The sequence below is a fragment of the Prionailurus viverrinus genome, chromosome B2, assembly GCF_022837055.1.
Source record: "Prionailurus viverrinus isolate Anna chromosome B2, UM_Priviv_1.0, whole genome shotgun sequence".
NCBI classification, from domain to species: Eukaryota; Metazoa; Chordata; class Mammalia; order Carnivora; family Felidae; genus Prionailurus; species Prionailurus viverrinus.
In genome coordinates this window covers 8,233,294-8,252,646 of record NC_062565.1, presented here as the reverse complement: position 1 = coordinate 8,252,646, position 19,353 = coordinate 8,233,294, and the positions used below count along the sequence as shown (strand labels likewise).

The window sequence follows — 19,353 nt, the reverse complement described above, 5'->3', positions numbered from 1 at the left end:
TTAGTGGCTGTTACGGTGTCATTAATGAAGTAATGGATGACATATGACTCCGGTCTTATTTTATCTTGACTTACATGACTTTGGGAGTATTGAAGGTGACTCCGGAAATAGGATCTCCTAGAACACAGGCATTGCTGTTTTGACCTTTACCTAGAAGTCTTTGTAGGACTTCCTCTAAAATAATTCATGTTGACTAATTAATTGGCTCATCGAATCATTCGTTCATTCAACTATAACTTAGGTATTTAAGGGCCAGGCATTAGCGAGGATATGGGGAGATGCAGGGAATAAATAAGATACATCCTTGGGGTGTGAGCATGTATGGCAGAATTACAGGACAGGGAACTAAGTGCTGATAGGAGCCTGTACAGTGTGCTCTGGCATTGACAGTGGAGCACCCAGCTCCTTGGAAAAGAGATACTTAGAATAGCAAAGTATTGCTACAGCAGGGTGAGCGTAGAAGATGTTAGGCCAAGTGAAATAAGCCAGACAAAAGGGACAGATACTGTAATGATTTCACTTATATGAGGTGCCTAGCAGAATAGTCAGGTTCATACACAGAAACTAAATGACGACTACCAAGGGCAGGGGGAGGGAGGCATGGGGAGTGATGTTTATGGGTACAGAGTTTTCAGTTTGGGATGATAAAGTTCTAGAGATGGGTAGTGGTGATGGCTGAATATAACATCATGAAAGCATGTTAATGTCATGGAATCATACATTCAAAAGTAGTCAAAATGGGAAATTCTATGTTACATATATTTTGCCACAATGAAACAACAACAAAAAAATAGGAACCAAAAAATAATCAGTTATACTCCCCACCCTCAGTTCTTCTCTTTTTAAGGGAAGTTTTTTTAAAGAATTTTTTAACATTCCCTCTCCATCTTTTGCATCTGTTGTAGTTTTTCCTAAAAAGATTTTATATGTAACAGCTAATCTCTGTCAGATTTATGCCATTAGATTGTGTTGCAGAAGTCCGTAAGTATGGATGAAACTTGCTTTACTACCTTTCAAGCTAATAAATATTCAGAACGTTTGAGGTACTTTTGTACGAAATGGCATATTTAATAAATTCTACATCCCTATATTTTATTTAATTGAAAAAAAAAAGCCTACGTACTTCAACATGAATGACCCTTGAGAACGTTATAAGTGAGAGAAGCCATTTCCAAAAGACTGATGGTTCTATTTATATGAATTGTCCAGAGTAGGCAATTTGTAAAGCCAGAGAGTAGACTGCTGGTTGTTTCGGACTGGGGGGAGGGGGTTGTGGAAAGGGGAAAATGGGAAGATTTGGGATTCGTTTTAGGGGGAATGAACCAATTCTAAAATTAGATTTTAGATGGCTGCACCATCCTGTGAATATACTAAAAAACACATAATTGCACACCTTTTTTTTTATAGGTCAATTGTATGGCACGTGAATGATATCTCATATAAGCTTTGTTTGCAATGCTTAAAGGAATGGTTTAATTTATCTTTTTTTGAAGTTTTTTTTTGCTTTTTGCTTCCTCATATGTCTTAGGTTAGTTGAAAACAATGTAGCACTGTCAAGATTAGCTTTTTAAATATGCATATGCTTTCTAACAAAGCTACAACCTGAGCAGACTTTATGACTGGTAACCATCAAAATGAATGCACAGACATCTGAATACAAGTATTAGTACATTTTGTGCACTCACACGCTGAGTGACTTTGTTAAACTGGTAGTGCACATATTTAAAACCAGACAGAATATTGATGATTCATTTGATGACTGCAGAGCAACAGAAATGACACATTTCTTTTAAAGATGTACCCGTTATAGGATTGCTTTTAAAAATGGTCTGTTTTTGGGGCGCCTGGGTGGCGCAGTTGGTTAAGCGTCCGGCTTCAGCCAGGTCACGATCTCGCGGTCCGTGAGTTTGAGCCCCGCGTCAGGCTCTGGGCTGATGGCTCAGAGCCTGGATCCTGTTTCCGATTCTGTGTCTCCCTCTCTCTCTGCCCCTCCCCCATTCATGCTCTGTCTCTCTCTGTCCCAAAAATAAATAAACATTGAAAAAAAAATTTTAAAAATAAATAAATAAATAAAAATGGTCTGTTTTTGTCAAGTCATTACGTTTTCTTTGCTTTTTAATTTCATAAAAAAACTAACAAACATTGAGACGATTACCAGCTCGTGAAAGGAGAGCTCCAAAGAAAAGCACTGGGTGGAAATACTGTTTCATTGATTTGGTTAACCATTCTGTAATCCCTGCTTCTAAAGTAGTCACCGTCTAGATGTTAAGCAGCCTTGATACATTAGCCCTTAAAGTGTAAGTGACCTTATATTAAAAGAGATACTGTTTCCGTACTAGTTGCTACCACAGCTCCTCATACACACACCCCTCGTGTGCCCACATACCAACTCGCATACTTGCCCACCTACTCCGACTCACAGCCAGCTCAGAACTCAGGGTTTGCTCATGGCTGCCATTTTTTTGTTAGCCACATTTTGAACTAAGTGCCCCCCCCCCCACTTATTCCTTTGGTTAACCTGGGCCCCACATTTATAATTAATTTATAAATTAATTGCATTTATAAACTACTTGCCTAAGAAAACGCATTGTGATTCCAACCTAAAGCTGCAACTGATTTTTAGATATATAACCCAATGGGGAGGGGGTGCTACCTATGAAATGCCTCATTTTTACTTTATATTTACTTATATATTAACATAGAATTTTTCACTTCCAAAAATTAAGGCTGGCCAATCATATGTTTGTTTACCTGCTTGAGTCCAACCATTACTATTTGAACATTTGTCTTCCTATCAAACAGCACACACATTTTAAATCTCTTTCTATGGGTGCGCCTGGGTGGCTTAGTCGGGTAAGTGTCCAACTTCGGCTCAGGTCACGATCTCATGGTTGATGAGTTCGAGCCCCGCGTCGGGCTCTGTGGTGACAGCTCACAGCCTGGAGCCTGCTTCGGATTCTATGTCTCCCTTTCTCTCTGCACCTCCCCAACGTGTGCCCTGCCTCTCTCTCCCTCAAATGAATAAACACTTAAAAAAATTTAAATCTCTTTCTATGTATGTTCATGTGGTTTTAACCCATATCTATATTTATATGTTTGGTCGTATACCTAGCAGTAGCCGTTGTGGGGATCCAACGAGAAGGGCAAGATAGTTATTTCCTCCTCTCAGAGAGCCTCCCTCTTGGAGATCGATGACCGTGGTGCAAGGTGGGACCAAGAAAGCACTTGGGTAACAGCAGGAGCAGTTGCTGAGGCGTCAGAGAGGAGGAAGTAATCTCTGGCTCCAGAGAACCTGTGACAATAAGCTGAACCTTAGAAATAAGGGAAGAATTTTGAAAGGTGAAGAAACCAAAAGGTCCTTCACCAACATGCAGAGTTCTTGAGAAAAGGAATAGACCTAAAACCAGAACAGAAAATATCTACTCTGTCTCTTCGGGGTACATGAATCTGTGAAGTCCTGATTCTTTCAGTGGGAGAAATACAGACTTTAATTAAGGGGTAAGTTTATTTTGTGTTCTGGCGCCTACCATTCTAAAACATTGCTGGGCCTGTTGCATGAAGCTGAGGGTAATTACTCCTGGGCCGTCTTACTTTGAGAGCCCACGGGAAAAACTCACCGCGTTCATCCTCCTTGTTTGCTATTAACGTTTCAGTTTGTAAGTTGTCATACTGCGACAGGCCAGTAGTTCACCCGGAGCAGGGTCCTGCTTGTAGCAGGCCACCCTGAGGGTTTCCAAGAGAAACTGCACGCCCCTTTCTGGCCCAAGGTCATGTTCGCTGGGAACCGCTTTCTAATTTATTTTATGCACATCAGCACAAGTTAAACCTCCTTCACTTACTAGTTACAGGGACCAGCTCATTGAAGCTATTCCCAGGTCCCCATTAATCTGGATGAAAATGTGTTACCAGGAACTTTAGAAACTATTCAAGGAAGAAAGAAGAGTATTAGATAAATTGGTCTGTTGAGGGCTTACATGTAAACACATACTGAATTATTTTATTTTCCCAGTATCCCTAGAAGGTGGGTCGGCCACTCTCCCTGTCTTACAGATAAGAAAACCGAGGCACCGAGAAGGAGAGTGAAATTTCATTCCCTGCATTATGTTCCTTGTTAAAGTGTCACTTTTTATCACAGTAGGTATGTTGAAGGTTGGCCAACGCAGGGTCCTGCCCCTTTAGGAAACACACACTTTTGTTACACTGTGGATCTTGATGTTCAGCCCCAAAAGACCTGGCCAGCAGAGAAGCACAGCAGAAGGCCAGCCTGTATGCGGCAGGGTGTGTGATGATTAGCGTCGCCTGACGCGGCCTCCTGTGCCGCTCGTGCTGAAGAGCCTACTGGCTGAGTACCCAGCCAAGAAACATGACAGTTTTGTGAACAGATAATATGTTAGGCATTCGTTTTTCTGTTGAATAAGAAAGTCTTCAACTCCAGCTCTAATGTATATGTCTCTATGGACACGTATCTAGCTGTCTTTCCAGATAGATAGAAGACAAGGTGTGTATACCTATTAATTTCTAGTAGAGAAAGTATGGATAGAACATTCCAAGGAGTCCTGTTATTTGGCTATTTGAATTTCTTGGTCCAAGATGATTTTTTTAAACGACTAGGCTGCTATTAAGAAGGTGACCGATCCGAGTCCATTCCTAAAAGCCCTGATGTTCACAGTTGGTGGAAAGAAAGTGGAGACACGCGGGGCATGGTTAATACATATGCATGACTGACCCCTAAAGAGCTAGGAGGTGACTCTACAGAATTAGCTGGCTCTCAGACTCCATAGATCCTCAAAATACTGTTGTAAGGACGAAATGAAATAACACATAGGAAAATGCAGTATTTCGAAAGCTAAAAATCACTGGTTGCCTGCAGGTTATCAAGGAGCAGCTCCTTTCTCAACATTTTTACTTCTTGGTCTCTTTGTACACGCCCTCTCCCCCTGCGCCCTCTTCTCTTTTCCTCTTCTCCTCTTCTCCCCCTTCTGCCAGGCTCCAGTTGATGAGCCAGTGGCAGGGGGCAGTTGGAGAAGGACTGAATCCGTCTCGTGTTCTTACTGCTTTTGTAAATGGTCACATTCACGCAACTTTCCTTGTATCACTCTTTTCCCTGCCCACCTTTGTATCCTCTGAGGAATTTTAAGACACTCTCTGCGCTTCCTAATTTGCTTCGCTCCATTTTGCTCTACCTTTGCAAAATTGGATCATCTTCCTGTTCCTCCCTTCTTACACACTCTACGTCTAGCTATCAGCCGGTCAACTGGTTAGCTTCATTGTGTGATGCTGTGTCTTTTGCATAGTAGATACTCAGAAAATACGTGTTCATTAACTAGCTGAAAAAGAAACAGGTGAGTTACATATTCCCTCTTCTCTTTTGGTATTAAAAAAAAAAAGAAAGTGTTGACTGGCCTTAAATTTGGAGGTTTTATCCAAGCCCACAGGATTGTAGAGCCTCAACTGTTTAACTCTTGGTGTTTTTCCTGCTAATGTAGCAAGGCAAAATAATAAAACTTCTTTGAGGCAAGAGAGTGTTTATTTTGAAAGACTCAAAAGTATCTTCCTCTTTAGGCATCCATGAGTTTACCTTTGTTTCGTCACCTAACAGAGACGATCAACATGAGGAAGCCACGCTTGCGTGGAATCCTCTGAAAGTAACATTAAATTTCCAAATGTCATCAGAGAGTATTGCCAGTCGACACTCGCTTGAAGAGCCTGGGTGATTGGTCTGTTTTCAGCTGTGTTGATTTGATTGCCCTTGTGAGTGTTGATCTGAAGGGAACCATTACCTGATTCCTTAAAATGATTAATGTTTTCTCCTTCCATTTTTTTTTTTTAAGGAAATGGCAAAAATCCTTAATCATCCCAGAGTCTATGCTTTTCTGCACATACCGGTCCAGTCTGCCTCTGACTCTGTACTCACGGAAATGAGAAGAGAATACTGCGTGGCCGACTTCAAAAGAGTGGTGGATTTTCTGAAAGAGAAGTAAGTCTGTTAGTACTTAAGAAAATAACCATTTCTTTTTTTCTTTCGAAAGCATGTGGCAAAAATGCACTTATTGTAGCCACAATTAAAGGTACCAGAGGGAAGGCGAGAGTTTTGAAGCTTTCCGAGCCTTTAAGTTTCCTTAGGGACCCTTGATGTGGTTTCTTCTTATATCCACCTCCCATCTGTTCACAAAATACCATTAATTTGTGTGAGATTGCCACAGTCTGTCCAAGGTAACACGCATTGCAATCATTTTTCTGCGTGACCTCGTAGATGAAAACTGCGTTGGCTTTGCTTAAATCTCCTTTAATGTGGCTTTTTGAGGTTGTGAGCTGGGCCCGATGTGGAGATCGGCCAACTCATGTCACCGCGGAGTAGATAATTTTCTCCCAAGTAGCATTTTTTGAAGAGTATCTGGAACGTTCTTGCTTTTACCCGCTTATCCCTGAAGATCACTTGGAGAATTGTGATGTCTAAGGTGGTTTTGGGATTCTGTGTTTTTAAAGTTGAAATTGCTGTTGACCAAAATTAAGGCATATTTACACAATCTTAGACATGAATGATCATTTTGTTTCCACAGAAAACACTTGCAGCCCATAATTATATTCTTCAAAACCCTACTTCTCATCATCACCAAACGTTGACTGCCTTCTGTGATTATACAAGGCAGGAAATAGCAGGGCTGGCCAAGGTCATACGAAACCTTCTCAAGTCTGGGGCACTGCTCTCCCCTGTGGCGATATGTCATTTATCGGGGCGTATCTGTGGCATGCGTCTTCCTACTTTCCATAATTTTTTTCCATATTTTTTTCCTCTGTTGTTTCTCTTAATTAAGATACAACTTTTTGTTTCCATCTTCTTGTTTATAATTATATACCTTTGTACCATGTCGAAGTGCTACATGGGTATGATTGCTTTATACAAACTGTGAGCAGTTATTTTTTCCACCTTCAATTAGTGACTTATCCTGACTACATAGAAATCTTTTTAAATCTTTTTTCTTGTTCTATTTACTTTCTCCTTCCTCCCTCATCTTTCCTTTATGTCTTTCTAATTTTTTTTTTCCACCTCTAGGCATTTCTTGATTATCCTAACCACTAGAAATAAAGACCCTTGTGTGCATTGAAACAAACACAGCTAATTGTTCGAATATTCAAATCAGTGAATAGAAGGCATGTTTATTCTAGGATTTCGTAATTGTAACCGTTAAATATATACAGCCTTCAAAGTAGAAAGCAGAATAATGACAGATCTGTACCATCCATAGTACTTCCTGCTCTTGAACAGAATGGAGGTCAAGGCTGAAGTGTGAGAACTTTTATGTTAGGTGTCTGTTAAGTTCCCCTGTATCTCTCCTTTGCGTTCATTCTAGCTTATTGTAGGTAAACTTGCCTCCTGTGAGAGAGTCCTTTTGGGCACGTTGGCACTGGTGAATGGAATGTTTTCAAAATTGCAGATAAATTGTTGCACCTGTGAAATTTCTTGCCTCTTGCTTATTACTAGGGCAGTGGCAAATAATGTGTACGATTCATACCTGTTGCACAAGATTTTGCCAAGTGGAGACATGCATCCTGTTGTGCAGAATAGACTAGAACACTTTCCAAATAGTTTGTTGCATTAATGTGATTCAGTGAGGTTAAGGAATCAACACCTCTCTTTCTCCTCCACTTGGGTGAGTGCTGACTCAGTGGTTTGGGGAATTACTGTGGCTACCTAACTGGGCAACAATTTCACAATAAGTGCTAGCCTTTTATGTTGTTACAAAGGTGGCCCTCTTAAATCTGTTGCATCTTGAACAGTTTCAACAGCATCCATGAGGTGTAGAGAGGTGAAAAGACGATCACATCAAAGTGTTAGAGAATAGGCTCTTGCCTTTATTCATGGGTTAAACTCATTGTCCTTTTTTTGGATTCTGAATTACCCTGAGGCATCTTTGTAGCTTTTCTAGAACTACCCTGCTGTCGGAAAGATCCCAGAACGAAGTACTCTGCCTGAGGATCTCTAGTGTTTCCATTGCTGGAAATTTCAGAGATCCCTGGAGAGGATATTGGAGATGCCTGGAGAAGACGCCCCCATCCCACACCCATCCATCCACAATGTCAGTTTCAAGTAGTGTGAATCACTGAAATGGTAGAGTATGGGTCTAGATAACATCTCTGAAACGTTTTTTATTAAAACTCTGTGTTGTATATGTACAGCGAGGGCAGAAGCAACCTCGGTGTACAATTTCATACTTAGATTTTAACTTACGAGATGTATTGGAAAAATGTAGAAGGCAGACTGTATGGTGCCCTGATACGGAGAGCCGATGACTGAGAAAAGTTACAGGTACTCTTCAGAAAAAAAGAAGAAATCAACCCCCACGACTAATCACGTGATCCTTGCATGGTTTTACACAGTTCATCAGAACCATAAAAGTGTGTATTTTGTCCCTTCTGCCCTGTTGCTTGTGAAGAAGCATACAGCACTCTCTCCTGCACGGACAGTGGGGTCCACCTGTGCTGCGTGGTGAAAATGTGTTTCCTGTCCTTTCGGGAAGGTCCACCCATCCAGGGAGTACTTTTCAACTGTAACAAATATTTAGAAATAAATGAAGTAAGGGGATTCTTCTGTGATGTTTTGCTTATTTTTCCCTGTAAAAACGAGATGGCTTTATGCCAAGTAGAGGAGGGCCTGTTGGAAATACCAAGTCTCAGGGATTTCTGTGGCACTGCTGGTCTGGATAATTGATCCGGCACAAATTGCTTTGTCCAGAGTTTAATCAGAATTCAATAAAATATTGTCTTTTTTAGAAGGAGGACCTCACACTGTCATTTTGCCATTTTGTGCATTCACAAAATGACTGTGACTTAAAATGACTTGTTTGGTGCTTTCCTCTTGAAGCTGCTTTTTAAGCTCCTCTATTAATGTCTTCTTTCCTCTGAAGCTTTTGAAGCCCTTTTTTTCCCCAGTGAGCCTTTAATAGATGAGAATCTTGATTTTTTTTTTCTCCATGAATATGAATCTTCTCATAAATTCATGTTACGAATAAGGAACGGAGCACATCCTAATCTGTCTCACCAAAAAAAAATCCAATTTTTTAAAATTTTTTATTATTTTTATTTTTTTAACATTTATTTATTTTTGAGACAGGGAGAGACAGAGCATGAACAGGGGAGGGTCAGAGAGAGAGGGAGACACAGAATCTGAAACAGGCTCCAGGCTCTGAGCTGTCAGCACAGAGCCCGACGCGGGGCTCGAACTCATGGACTGCGAGATCATGACCTGAGCCGAAGTCGGCCGCTTAACCGACTGAGCCACCCAGGCGCCCCAAAAAATCCAATTTTTAAAACAACCTCTAGCATTTCAGACAGAAGTCCAAACTGTTTAAGTCTACCTGAAGCTACGGGGGCTTTTAAACTACTAATTCAGCGATATTTACGACTCCCTGTTTCTGAAACACAGGGAGGTGAAATCTCTTTAATTAATTTTCTTTACCATTGAAACCGGCCCATGTGATAGCTGGGAGCAGTAGAAGTTTACTTGTGAGCCAGCCTGAAGTTGATTCATTATTCTCTGCAGTTGTTTGAAAGTTGGCAACTGTTCTCCTAACAGCAGCTGGATTGGAGATAACCTGGTGGTGCTGGCACGTGCTGAGGCATATGGGAATTTATTAAATCACGCAACTTTTGCAAAGAAAAGTGTCTAAACTGCTTAATATACTAATTTAAAACAGCTGGTCGTGAGCAGACGCTCATATGACTTAAATTATTCTATTCAGATTTATTAATCCAGTTGGAAAATTAAGTTGATGTTTTTATATGAATGGGTAAGATGATTCCTTGAAATGTGTAATGGGATTTGGAGGGATACGGAAGCAAACTACACCACCAAGGTGCCATTCTGGTTTCAGAAAGATTGGTGTCTTCATGATTTTCAGTAAGTACCTCATGAGTTTTATTCCTTTTATTAATCGGCACTGAACTGGTTTTTCTGTTACCTTTTTAAGATACTGCTGGAATTTTTTCAAAAAGCATAAAATTGTATTTTTTCATGTTATTTTGAAAGAGTTAACTTCCTAATGAGAGGGTTTTTCACTTTGGTATGTTGAAGGTGATATACTTAGGGTTCCTAGGGCGTTGGGACCTTGGACACGGACTTTAATTGGGCCCCCCTCCTTGGAGCAGTAAACTCAATCACTTCCCCAACATAAAACCGTATATTCACATATATTCACAAAATGACAACACATAGAATTCTTCTCTCAGGCATATGTTCTCGTGCTGAGGAAAAGAATCTCTGAGTCCTCAAATTCACACATTAAAGTGTGAAAGAAGATGAAGGAATGTCCTGTTGATAGATACATTTTAAGACATGAAAGAGTTTATATGTTAAAAGATCTCTTTGTTTCCACAGATTATTTTGTTGGAGGTCCAGGGGCCTTTTGGTTTATGTTAACCAGACCTTAAACCTGGGAGACCGGGTCCATCTCCCTTACCCCGTGGATGCATTTTGAATGAATTAACGACCAGTTATGTTTTCACCTGCTAGTTGCATAGATCTTAAGTCGTACCTTCCTGTAGCGTCTTTGTGTTGACTAAAAATGACACGATATTATCCATTCTCGGAATTTGCCGTAATCATTTGTCGATGTGCTGTGTAATTCTGGGCCAATTCGTCATGTTGCTTGTAGAATATTAACCCTTTAGCATCGTGATATCCATTCGCACCCCTGAGCTGACTCTACCCAGAGATTGCCCAGTGAAATGCCATAGCCAGTAACCAGTGAGCACTCGGGGTACAAGGGAACCTTTCAGCAGGGAGGACTCACCAGAGGGGAGGTACAGCCTTGCAGGGAAAGCTCTGTCCTGCCGTCTCTCTGCTGTGGACTCAGGCAGCAAAGGGGCAACGAGGGCACAGAGCCGGGGTCACTTTGGCAGGTTGGTTTCTGTGAGTGAGTCACAGAGTTGTCTCACACTGGCCAGCCTATCCTGTGGCCTACTTTTCCAGTCTGTCTGAAGGGGGAAGACAAAAACGAAAACAAAATGATGCTAACTCATTAACGTCTTGAGTCCCATTTCTTTCTTTCGTTACTCCCAATCATCCATGTGTCCACACTGGAACACAGTCTGATGAAAGAACGTTGCGCTAAATTTGTATTTTATTCCGGTTTTTATATCTAGCTTTATTCCTGGTGGCTTGGACACCTGAGCAGCAATATCTGTCAGACTAGAGGAAAAGAAATTGCGGAAAAAAAAAAAAAGAGAGAGAGAGATTCGGCAAGGACTAGGTAATTAAGTTTTCTTCCACATGCATTCCCAGATTCCCAGATGTGTTTCTATTCACTGAATAACTGCCTCCCAAATAATTTAGGCAAAATACTTCCCTCAAAGTTGTTTTCTGACTTTATTCCATCATTTCTAGTATCTTTAACTGGGTTGTTCTCTTGGGTGTCCGTGAGACCTTGTTCGCTATTTTATCTCTTGTCGGACCTCTTTTTGAAATAGTGACATTCTGTTGTCTTCCTCTCCCTCCCTTGCTACTTTTACATTTTTTCAAAAGAATGAATAAGCATTATTAGAACAGTTATGTAGCAAGAAAACACTTTTTCTTTTTTTGACATGGTATTATATTTACATTTGGAAGATCCTGACATCATGTGCTAAATACCGCATTATTGTAGGATTACTCTACACGTGATTCATTGGTTTGAAAGTAATTACATCTTCTATTGGTGCTTTACATTTTCTGTCTAGCCTGGTCAGGAGAGAAATCTCATCATTCCTAACCTCTGTCTACCTTCTATCGTTCCATTACAATGCAATCGTGTTATTCCTTTCAGAAATAACACGGAGAAGAGAAGCTTCTTTCCCTTAATCCTTTGTACATTCTCTCTACCTCAGTGTTTTGTTGTAAACGTAAGGGTCGAGTCGCATAGTATGATAACATGTACTGATAGTAAGCATTTTTCCTTTCATTGATTTTCATGTTCCCCAGGGCTCACATGTTACGTCATGATGTAGTCACAGAAGTATGTAAGATAGGTATTTTTAGTCTCCACTTTATTTTTTTTTTAATGTTTGTTTAATTATCTTGAGAGAGAGAGCATACAAGCAGGGGAGGGGCAGAGAGAGAGAGAATCCCAAGCAGGCCCCGTGCTGTCAGCACAGCGTCCGACAAGGGCCTCGATCTCACAGACCTTGAGATCATGACCTGAGCTGAAATCAAGAGTCAGACACTTAACCGACTGAGCCACCCAGGCGCCCCTAATCTGCACTTTTTAAAGTGAGCATCAGAGTTCAGACTGGCTAAAAAGACTTGGTGAGAGCTCACAGTGATTTAATGCATAATAAAGTAGGTCTTCAGTTTCTACTGCACAGCAATCTTCCTAACAATAATATTGATCCAATCACTCATTTTTCTTTTATTTATCAGTTTTGTTCTCAGCTCTGTAATAAATGCAACAATATCAATACCAATAGTAATACTTAATATGGCGATAATAATAAAGCCAGTGGCTAATATTTTTAAGTTGTACTTTTGTGCCAAGCACTGCTCTAGGGCAGTGACATATGTTCGCTTATTTAATCCTTAAGTCCCAAGGATGTTAAGTAATTTTCCCATGGTCAGGCAATCACTAATCAGTGATAGAAACTCAGTGAAAACTGAGATCCTGTGATGCCTGAGCAGCTCAATCATTGTGCCGTACTGTTGTGCTAATCTAAGGCACAGTGCTCTAGCGATGGGAGACAGTAAGGTGGACTCGACAAATAATAATGAAGTAAAATTTACAGTGCTTCTAAGGGAAGGTGAGAAAGGTATGCATGAGTGTCAAGGATGGTGTTTTATCCCAAAACCTAATAGAAGAGGGAAAATGAGAGGTAGGAAGAATTTGGATAGAAAAAATGAGTTTGGTTTGGGACATACTGAATTTGCAATACCTGTATAGAAAATCCAGGGGAGATGAGAACTGGGTGGCTCAGTCATTTAAGCGTCCAACTCTTGATTTTGGCTTAGGTCGTGATCTCATGGTTCATGGGATTGAGCCCCACGTCAGGCTCTTCGCTGACAGCATGGAGCCTGCCTGGGATTCTCTCTCTCTGTCTCCCTTTCTCTGCCCCTCCCCTGCTCACACGTGCACTCTCTCCTTCTCTCACTCAAAATAAATGTTTAAGAAAAAAAAAAAAAGAAAGAAAAGAAAACCCAAGGGAGAGCCCCTGTAGACTATACAAAAGGTGGGCTAAGAGCCAAGGAAGGAGATGAGGATGTAGAGATACATGTTTGTGAGTAATTAGCTTTTGAGTGGCAGATGAAGCTGTGGGTGATGAGATCATCCAGCAGAAAGAAAATGGAAGGCTAAAAACAGGGGATTCCGGAAGAGTGGCATTTGGGTGATAGAAAAGGTGAAGGGATCCTGTGATGAGGGTGAAAAGGCAGGGTCAGGCCCATGTAGGGGAAGACGAAGGAGGAAATGGCACCATGGAAGCCAAGGGACGTAGCAGTTTTAGGAAAGTGAAAATGGTAAGGGTCAAATGCCAGCTAGAGTTGCCTCTTGGAAGCGGGTGCTGAGCTAGATGCTCTGGAGGAAAAAATAAATACTTCTTAGATTATTTTCTTTCCCCAATATCGTAAGTGCTCAAGAGCTGTTGAGATGTAGTAGTGTCTCTGTGGTCCTCTGTTGACTGCATGCCCAGTTCTGAGCACGGTGCTCAGTTTGTCCTCCTTGACCCCTTGACCCCCATTTTGCTATGCTGTGTGCACAGCATCCAGGGCCACAGGAGCAAGAGGCGGGGATAATACATATTGGCTGAATGCATGGTGTGTACTCTGGAACCAGAGAGGTTAAGGCTTAGAGTACTACCTCTCATTCTATTTTAATTAAAGTTCTCTTTTCATAAACAAGAAAATCTCCTGTTCTTTGCAGAGAAACTGATCCATTCCCTTTGGTAGAACAGAAAACTCTTTATTCTTAAAGATTCTCTGTTCTGTGAACTCCTGCTGGCTTATAGCTAACAATAATTATAAGGCGATATGTATTCAGTGTATAATATGTCGGAGGCAATGTGCTAAGTACCTAAGTACTTTATGTGGATTGACTCATTTAATTTTCACAATGGCTCATACCAGATGGGAAAATATTATTACCCCCATTTGACAGGTGAGGAAATTGAGGCACACAGCGACTTGGCCAAAGTTACTGTGCTGATACCTGCCAGAGTTCAGGTTCACGCTCCAGCCTGCGAACCTCCACGTGCTTTTCATTGCTGCTGTGGCATCTTGCCTTTCCAGATGGGGTCTTTTTTAAAAACATTAGGGGTGATCATAATTTTCTAATTGAGGGTTGCACTGTATTGTTAGAAAATTTCAGGTTACACATACCTTCTTCCAAAACTTTACTACACCTTTCTCTAGTCAGTATCCCCTCCCTTTTGCTCTCACTCCCCAAGCAGGTGGAGAGCCTCTGCATGACCAGATGGTAAGCTGTGTTTGATTGTGAGCACAGGGAAGAAGAAGTACAAGGAGATAATGACCGGTTGATGTGTCACAACATCTCTAACTATGAACTGCAGAGTGTGTTCATCAAGTGTGTGTACAAGTCAAATAAAATGCTGTACTAATGGCGAGGTGTCACAGAGCTATTGTCCTGCGTAATCTGCTGTGTGGCAGAAACTTTGTGAGGCCTAATTTCTGTGTCCTATTTACCCTTCCTTCCTAGAACCAAATGTATTCGGTGTCCAGCTCGAACCCCTGCCCGTGAGCAGTCTCTGTTCCTAACACTGATCATTTCATCACTTGCTGCTGGCACAGGGGGATCCGTCACTCTGATTACTCTGACTTCCCATCCTCATCCTTATCATCGTTCTCTGATGGACGTTTCCTGAACCCTCATTATTATCTAAGACCTTATGTTCTTATCGAAACCCAGGAAGAAATCAGAGGAGCATAGCATATGCAGTGCGTGTAATTTGGAATGTTGTACTAGACTTGGCAGGATTATCTGAAAGGTGCCATCACTAAGTCAGCAGCAAACAATGGGAAAAAGAGAGAGTGATGTAACCCATCATTGTTTTTAAGGATTGAATTTCAGACTATTAGGATCTGACCAATTTAAATTCTGGAAACAGGACCAAAAAGTCCATTGTGAATTGATGTTAATTTCAAAGGAGCCAAAGACTTGCATTTATTCAACTAATATTTATTGGATACAGACTGTGTGTCAGACACTTGTTGGGTGTAGAATATTAAGAGCTTGGTAAAACCCGATGACTGTCTTCTAGAAAATGACATTCTTTTTTTTTAATGTTTGTTTACTTTTGAGAGAGATTTACAGACAGAGCACAAGCAGGGGAGGGGCAGAAAGAGAAGGAGACACAAAATCCGAAGCAGGCTCCAGGCTCTGAGCTGTCAGCGCAGAGCCCAACGTGGGGCTCGAACCCACGAACCATGAAATCATGACCTGAGCCGAAGCCGGATGCTTAACCAATTGAGCCACCCAGGCACCCCTAGGGACTGACATTCTTAAATCATGGTTAATATTATACACATACTTAGAGCCACTGTGTTTGGTAAGTATAGTAAAACCCCAGTATTAACTCTGGTATAGGGGGGCAGAGCTTCAGTGTTGATTATAGGCTTTCCATGGACAAGAAGGAAACACTGAATTACAGGTCTTACAGAAAACCAATCTCCTTTCTTTAGACAAGGATACTTTACTGGTTTGATTTTGTTGATGATATAAAATCTATAGAGAAAGGGTTTACCTAGATTACACACGTGTACATGTGTATATTTGTATGTATAAAAGTTATAGTTCAGTTGTCTGAAAGTGACAGAAGAAAGTGATGGCATAAAGAAAGTGGAAGTTTTTCAGTCATGTAAATGAGGTCCAGAGCTAGGCAGTAGAGCTGCGTAAAGTTCCAGCATGTCAGGGATACAGGATATAGCTTTCATCTCATGGTCCAAGATGGCTACTTAAGCGCCAGCGATCAAATTTACATTCCAGTCTGTAGGCAGGTGAGGGGCAAAAGAGGAAATGTGTTCTTCCCTTTTAAATACTTTCCCATAGTTACACATGTCACTGTGATTTTATCTAAATAGTCAGAACCTAGTCACATGTCTGCACTTAGCAGAAAGAAAGGCTAAGCAATGTAGTCTTTAATTTGAGTGGCCTTGCACCCATCTGAAAACGTCGGGGTCTGCTGAAAATAAGGGCAGATGAGATAGTGGAGAACAATTAGTGTTCTCCCACAGTCTCACTCTTTTGGCCACTCATTGCTATGTACAGAGTTGACCCACCCTAGCCCCATCCAGTTACCCTGTCCTTTTGTATGTCCATGGTTTATGGTCGATGCTGTCCTTTTCAGAAGGCCCAAATGCAGCTGCAAAGTCCCCAAAGTCCCCATTTAAAATGGAGTAGAAATAAGATCATAAATTTTTGAAAGTCCCATTTAATATTGGGGGAATGGGAAGCACCTATCAGCTATTATTCAGTGGAAATTACTGAATCCTGCTTTGTAGAATCATGACAACATTTCTGCCCTAGCACTGAAGGACATTCTTTGTTACCTCATCTGAAGAACCGTGACATCCCTCTGGGAAGGGATGGACCTTCTAGCTGATTGTCCTGTATTGCTCCGGTCTGCAAGGCCATATCTGGGTTGGGCATTAGAGAGAATGCTGTTCTGGCTGGATTCTAATACTTCATGCCTGCTTCCTTCTGTTGCTGATTTCAGATCTGGAAGTTGCACAGATACGTACTCTGCAGACCGTCATGGTACATCTTTTGCAACCCTTTTCCCTTAAAAATTTAGTATGCTTCTGATCTGTTTATTTCTTGTCAGTTCAATAAACAAGTGGAGTCAAAAGCATGTCTGGGCATAGCATTGAACCTGAAGACTCTATATTTTATTTATTGGCCTCTATCCTATGCCCTCCTCCCCCAACTCTGAATTTAGTGATGACTCCCTAGAGGCCATCTGAGACACTCCTAATCCCACTGCTTCCAGGAAACTGGGCAAGTATATGGCGCGGCACATAATCTGTCTTAGGTAGGGATGGCATTGTAGCCAGTTCCTATAATTGGTTTGCTTGGCTTTTGCAAACTTGCAGACCTCAAAATCACAGGATTCTCAGTCAATGTAGATTATAATTCAAGGGAGATTTTTCTTCAATCTCAGTTTACAGTTGGTCACTCCTAGTCTGAGTTCTTTGTTGCTAAGAGCGAAAAGAAGGAGCAGGCTGATACTTCACATTCTGAAATTTGTTAGCACTTCTGCTGCTGTAGACTGAGCAACTATTGGTCTGTCTACTGAGGTTCAGCAGTTGACTCTTTGACCAAGTATTTTGCTAACATGTAACATTAATTAGCTTTCCAGTCTGCAGTAAGAGTACTTCCTACCTGCTGCACAGCTAAACTAATGCCATCCTTCTAGGTACTGTTACTTGTAGAATTCAACTTTAGGTAAATTTTGTCTGGGCTGTGAATGACCAAAAACAAAAAATAATATCACAAATAAGGGAGGTGTATATTACTCCATCACATAGGAAAAAATATATTTAGTAGGTGGTCAGTCATCTGGTGCTGGTGAGACGTAGCAAGGACCCAGGATTCTGTCTTGGTGCTCAGCTATCCACGAGTTCTGTGTCGTGGTCCATGGTGGCTGCTTAAAATCCATCCACTAAGTCTGCCTAGTAGCTAGTAAAAAGGAGAAAGAGAAAGGTGTATCTCTCTCTCCTTCCCTGTCTTTAAAGCTCATCTTGGAGCTGTATGTGACACTACCACTTACGTCTCTTAGAGCAGAAGATGGCCATCTCGAGGTGCAAGGGAAACTGGGAAGTAATAGTGTTTCTTCCAGACGTCCGTGTATCTAGCTAAAAATCTGCTTCTGTGGGAGATGAAGGGAATGGAAATGGAGGGGACACCGACAATCTCTGCCACTGCATGTACTTTTTAAAAAATTTTTATTTATTTATTTGAGAGAGAGATAGAGCGTGAGTGGGGGAGGGGCAGAGAGCAAGGGAGAGTTTCCACGCTCTCCGCTCACAGGGCTCGAACTCATGAATCGTGAGATCATGACCTGAGCCGAAACCAAGAGTCGGAGGCCTAATCGACTGAGCCACCCAGGCGCCCCTATGTGTACTTTTAAAAACATTCTCGTGTTCCAGTTTGAGAACTTCCCCTAAAGAAGAATTCAATTTGTAGTTCTAATTCTAAGCATCGAATTTTTTTCTCTTGGGTATCATACCTGGTTTTGCACATGAGCCGGTTATGGTCTTTAGTTTTTATTGTTGGTGGTGGTGATAGTGATTTCAGTTCTGACTTAAGGTTTTTAGCTTTGTATCTGCTGACACAGCCTTATGAGCTAAACCATATTCGGACATAGTATCAGTTGTTTTCAGCGATTATCAGAAAATACCATTTTATGAAAGACTTAAAGAAATGCCTGGGGCGCCTGGGTGGCTCAGTCAGTTAAGCAGCCGACTTTGGCTCAGGTCATGATCTCGCGGTCCATGGGTTTGAGCCCCGCGTCTGGCTCTGTGCTGACAGCTCAGAGCCTGGAGCCTGTTTCAGATTCTGTGTCTCCCTCTCGCTGACCCTCCCCTGTTCATGCTCTGTCTCTCTCTGTCTCAAAAATAAATAAAACGTTAAAAAAAAATTTTTTTTTTAAAAAGAAATGTTACTTCTAGGGTTTTGGTTTTGTTTTGTTTTGTTTTCTTTTAATACCAAACAGGAGTCCATTTCACCACAGTTTTTTTCTTGTCCTCAGTGTCCTTTTTGTATGCACGTGGCAATGGCCTCAGCCTCGTGGAGAGCATTTCTTGTGTTTCTGTACCATGTGGGGCATCTCCCACCACTTAACTGCCTCCGTCACACTAGATCACAAAATACGTGCAAAGTCTTACGTGTATTTCTCCTGTGACCCTCCCCAGGTCTAGATGCCCAGAATGGTGGACGTGGCATTGCCAGAATTACTGAGCACTTTCATGTTACAAGAAATAGAAGAAAATGAACATTTTTCCTTTATTTGTGCAAACTTATTTCCCACCCGATATTTGCTCTGATTTGTGTGGGGTCCATGGCATGATGTGTCTTTGCTTTTATTTATTTTAAGTGTCTGAGATTCTTACAGGAATTTCTCCTGATAAATTAATCTATTCTGATCAATGAAATCAATGGTTTCTCATTAATAGGCTTTAAAATGAACAGATTTTTCTTCCTGTATTATTTAGAGAAAATTGGTTTTAGTCTAGCCATGTTGATAAGACCAAACATTAAGCTTTTTTTTTTTTTTTAGAAAATACTGTTTTAATTGAACTGTGCAGTAATGACTCTTTTTCATATGCTTTCTCCTAATTTATTACGATTCAGTCTTTTTAATTGTATGATTGGAAAA

The 19,353-nt window shown here is 41.2% G+C and overlaps 1 protein-coding gene across 8 annotated transcripts in view; it reads left to right on the top strand.

The window, feature by feature from the left end:
• Positions 1-19,353, top strand: part of CDKAL1 (CDK5 regulatory subunit associated protein 1 like 1) — a 712,098-nt gene that overhangs the window by 431,948 nt on the left and 260,797 nt on the right. For all 8 annotated transcript variants that reach the window (XM_047858501.1, XM_047858499.1, XM_047858493.1 and 5 more), the window contains one exon: positions 5,832-5,977. In XM_047858501.1, the coding sequence (XP_047714457.1) occupies positions 5,832-5,977 (146 nt within the window). The remainder of the gene's footprint in view (positions 1-5,831; positions 5,978-19,353) is intronic.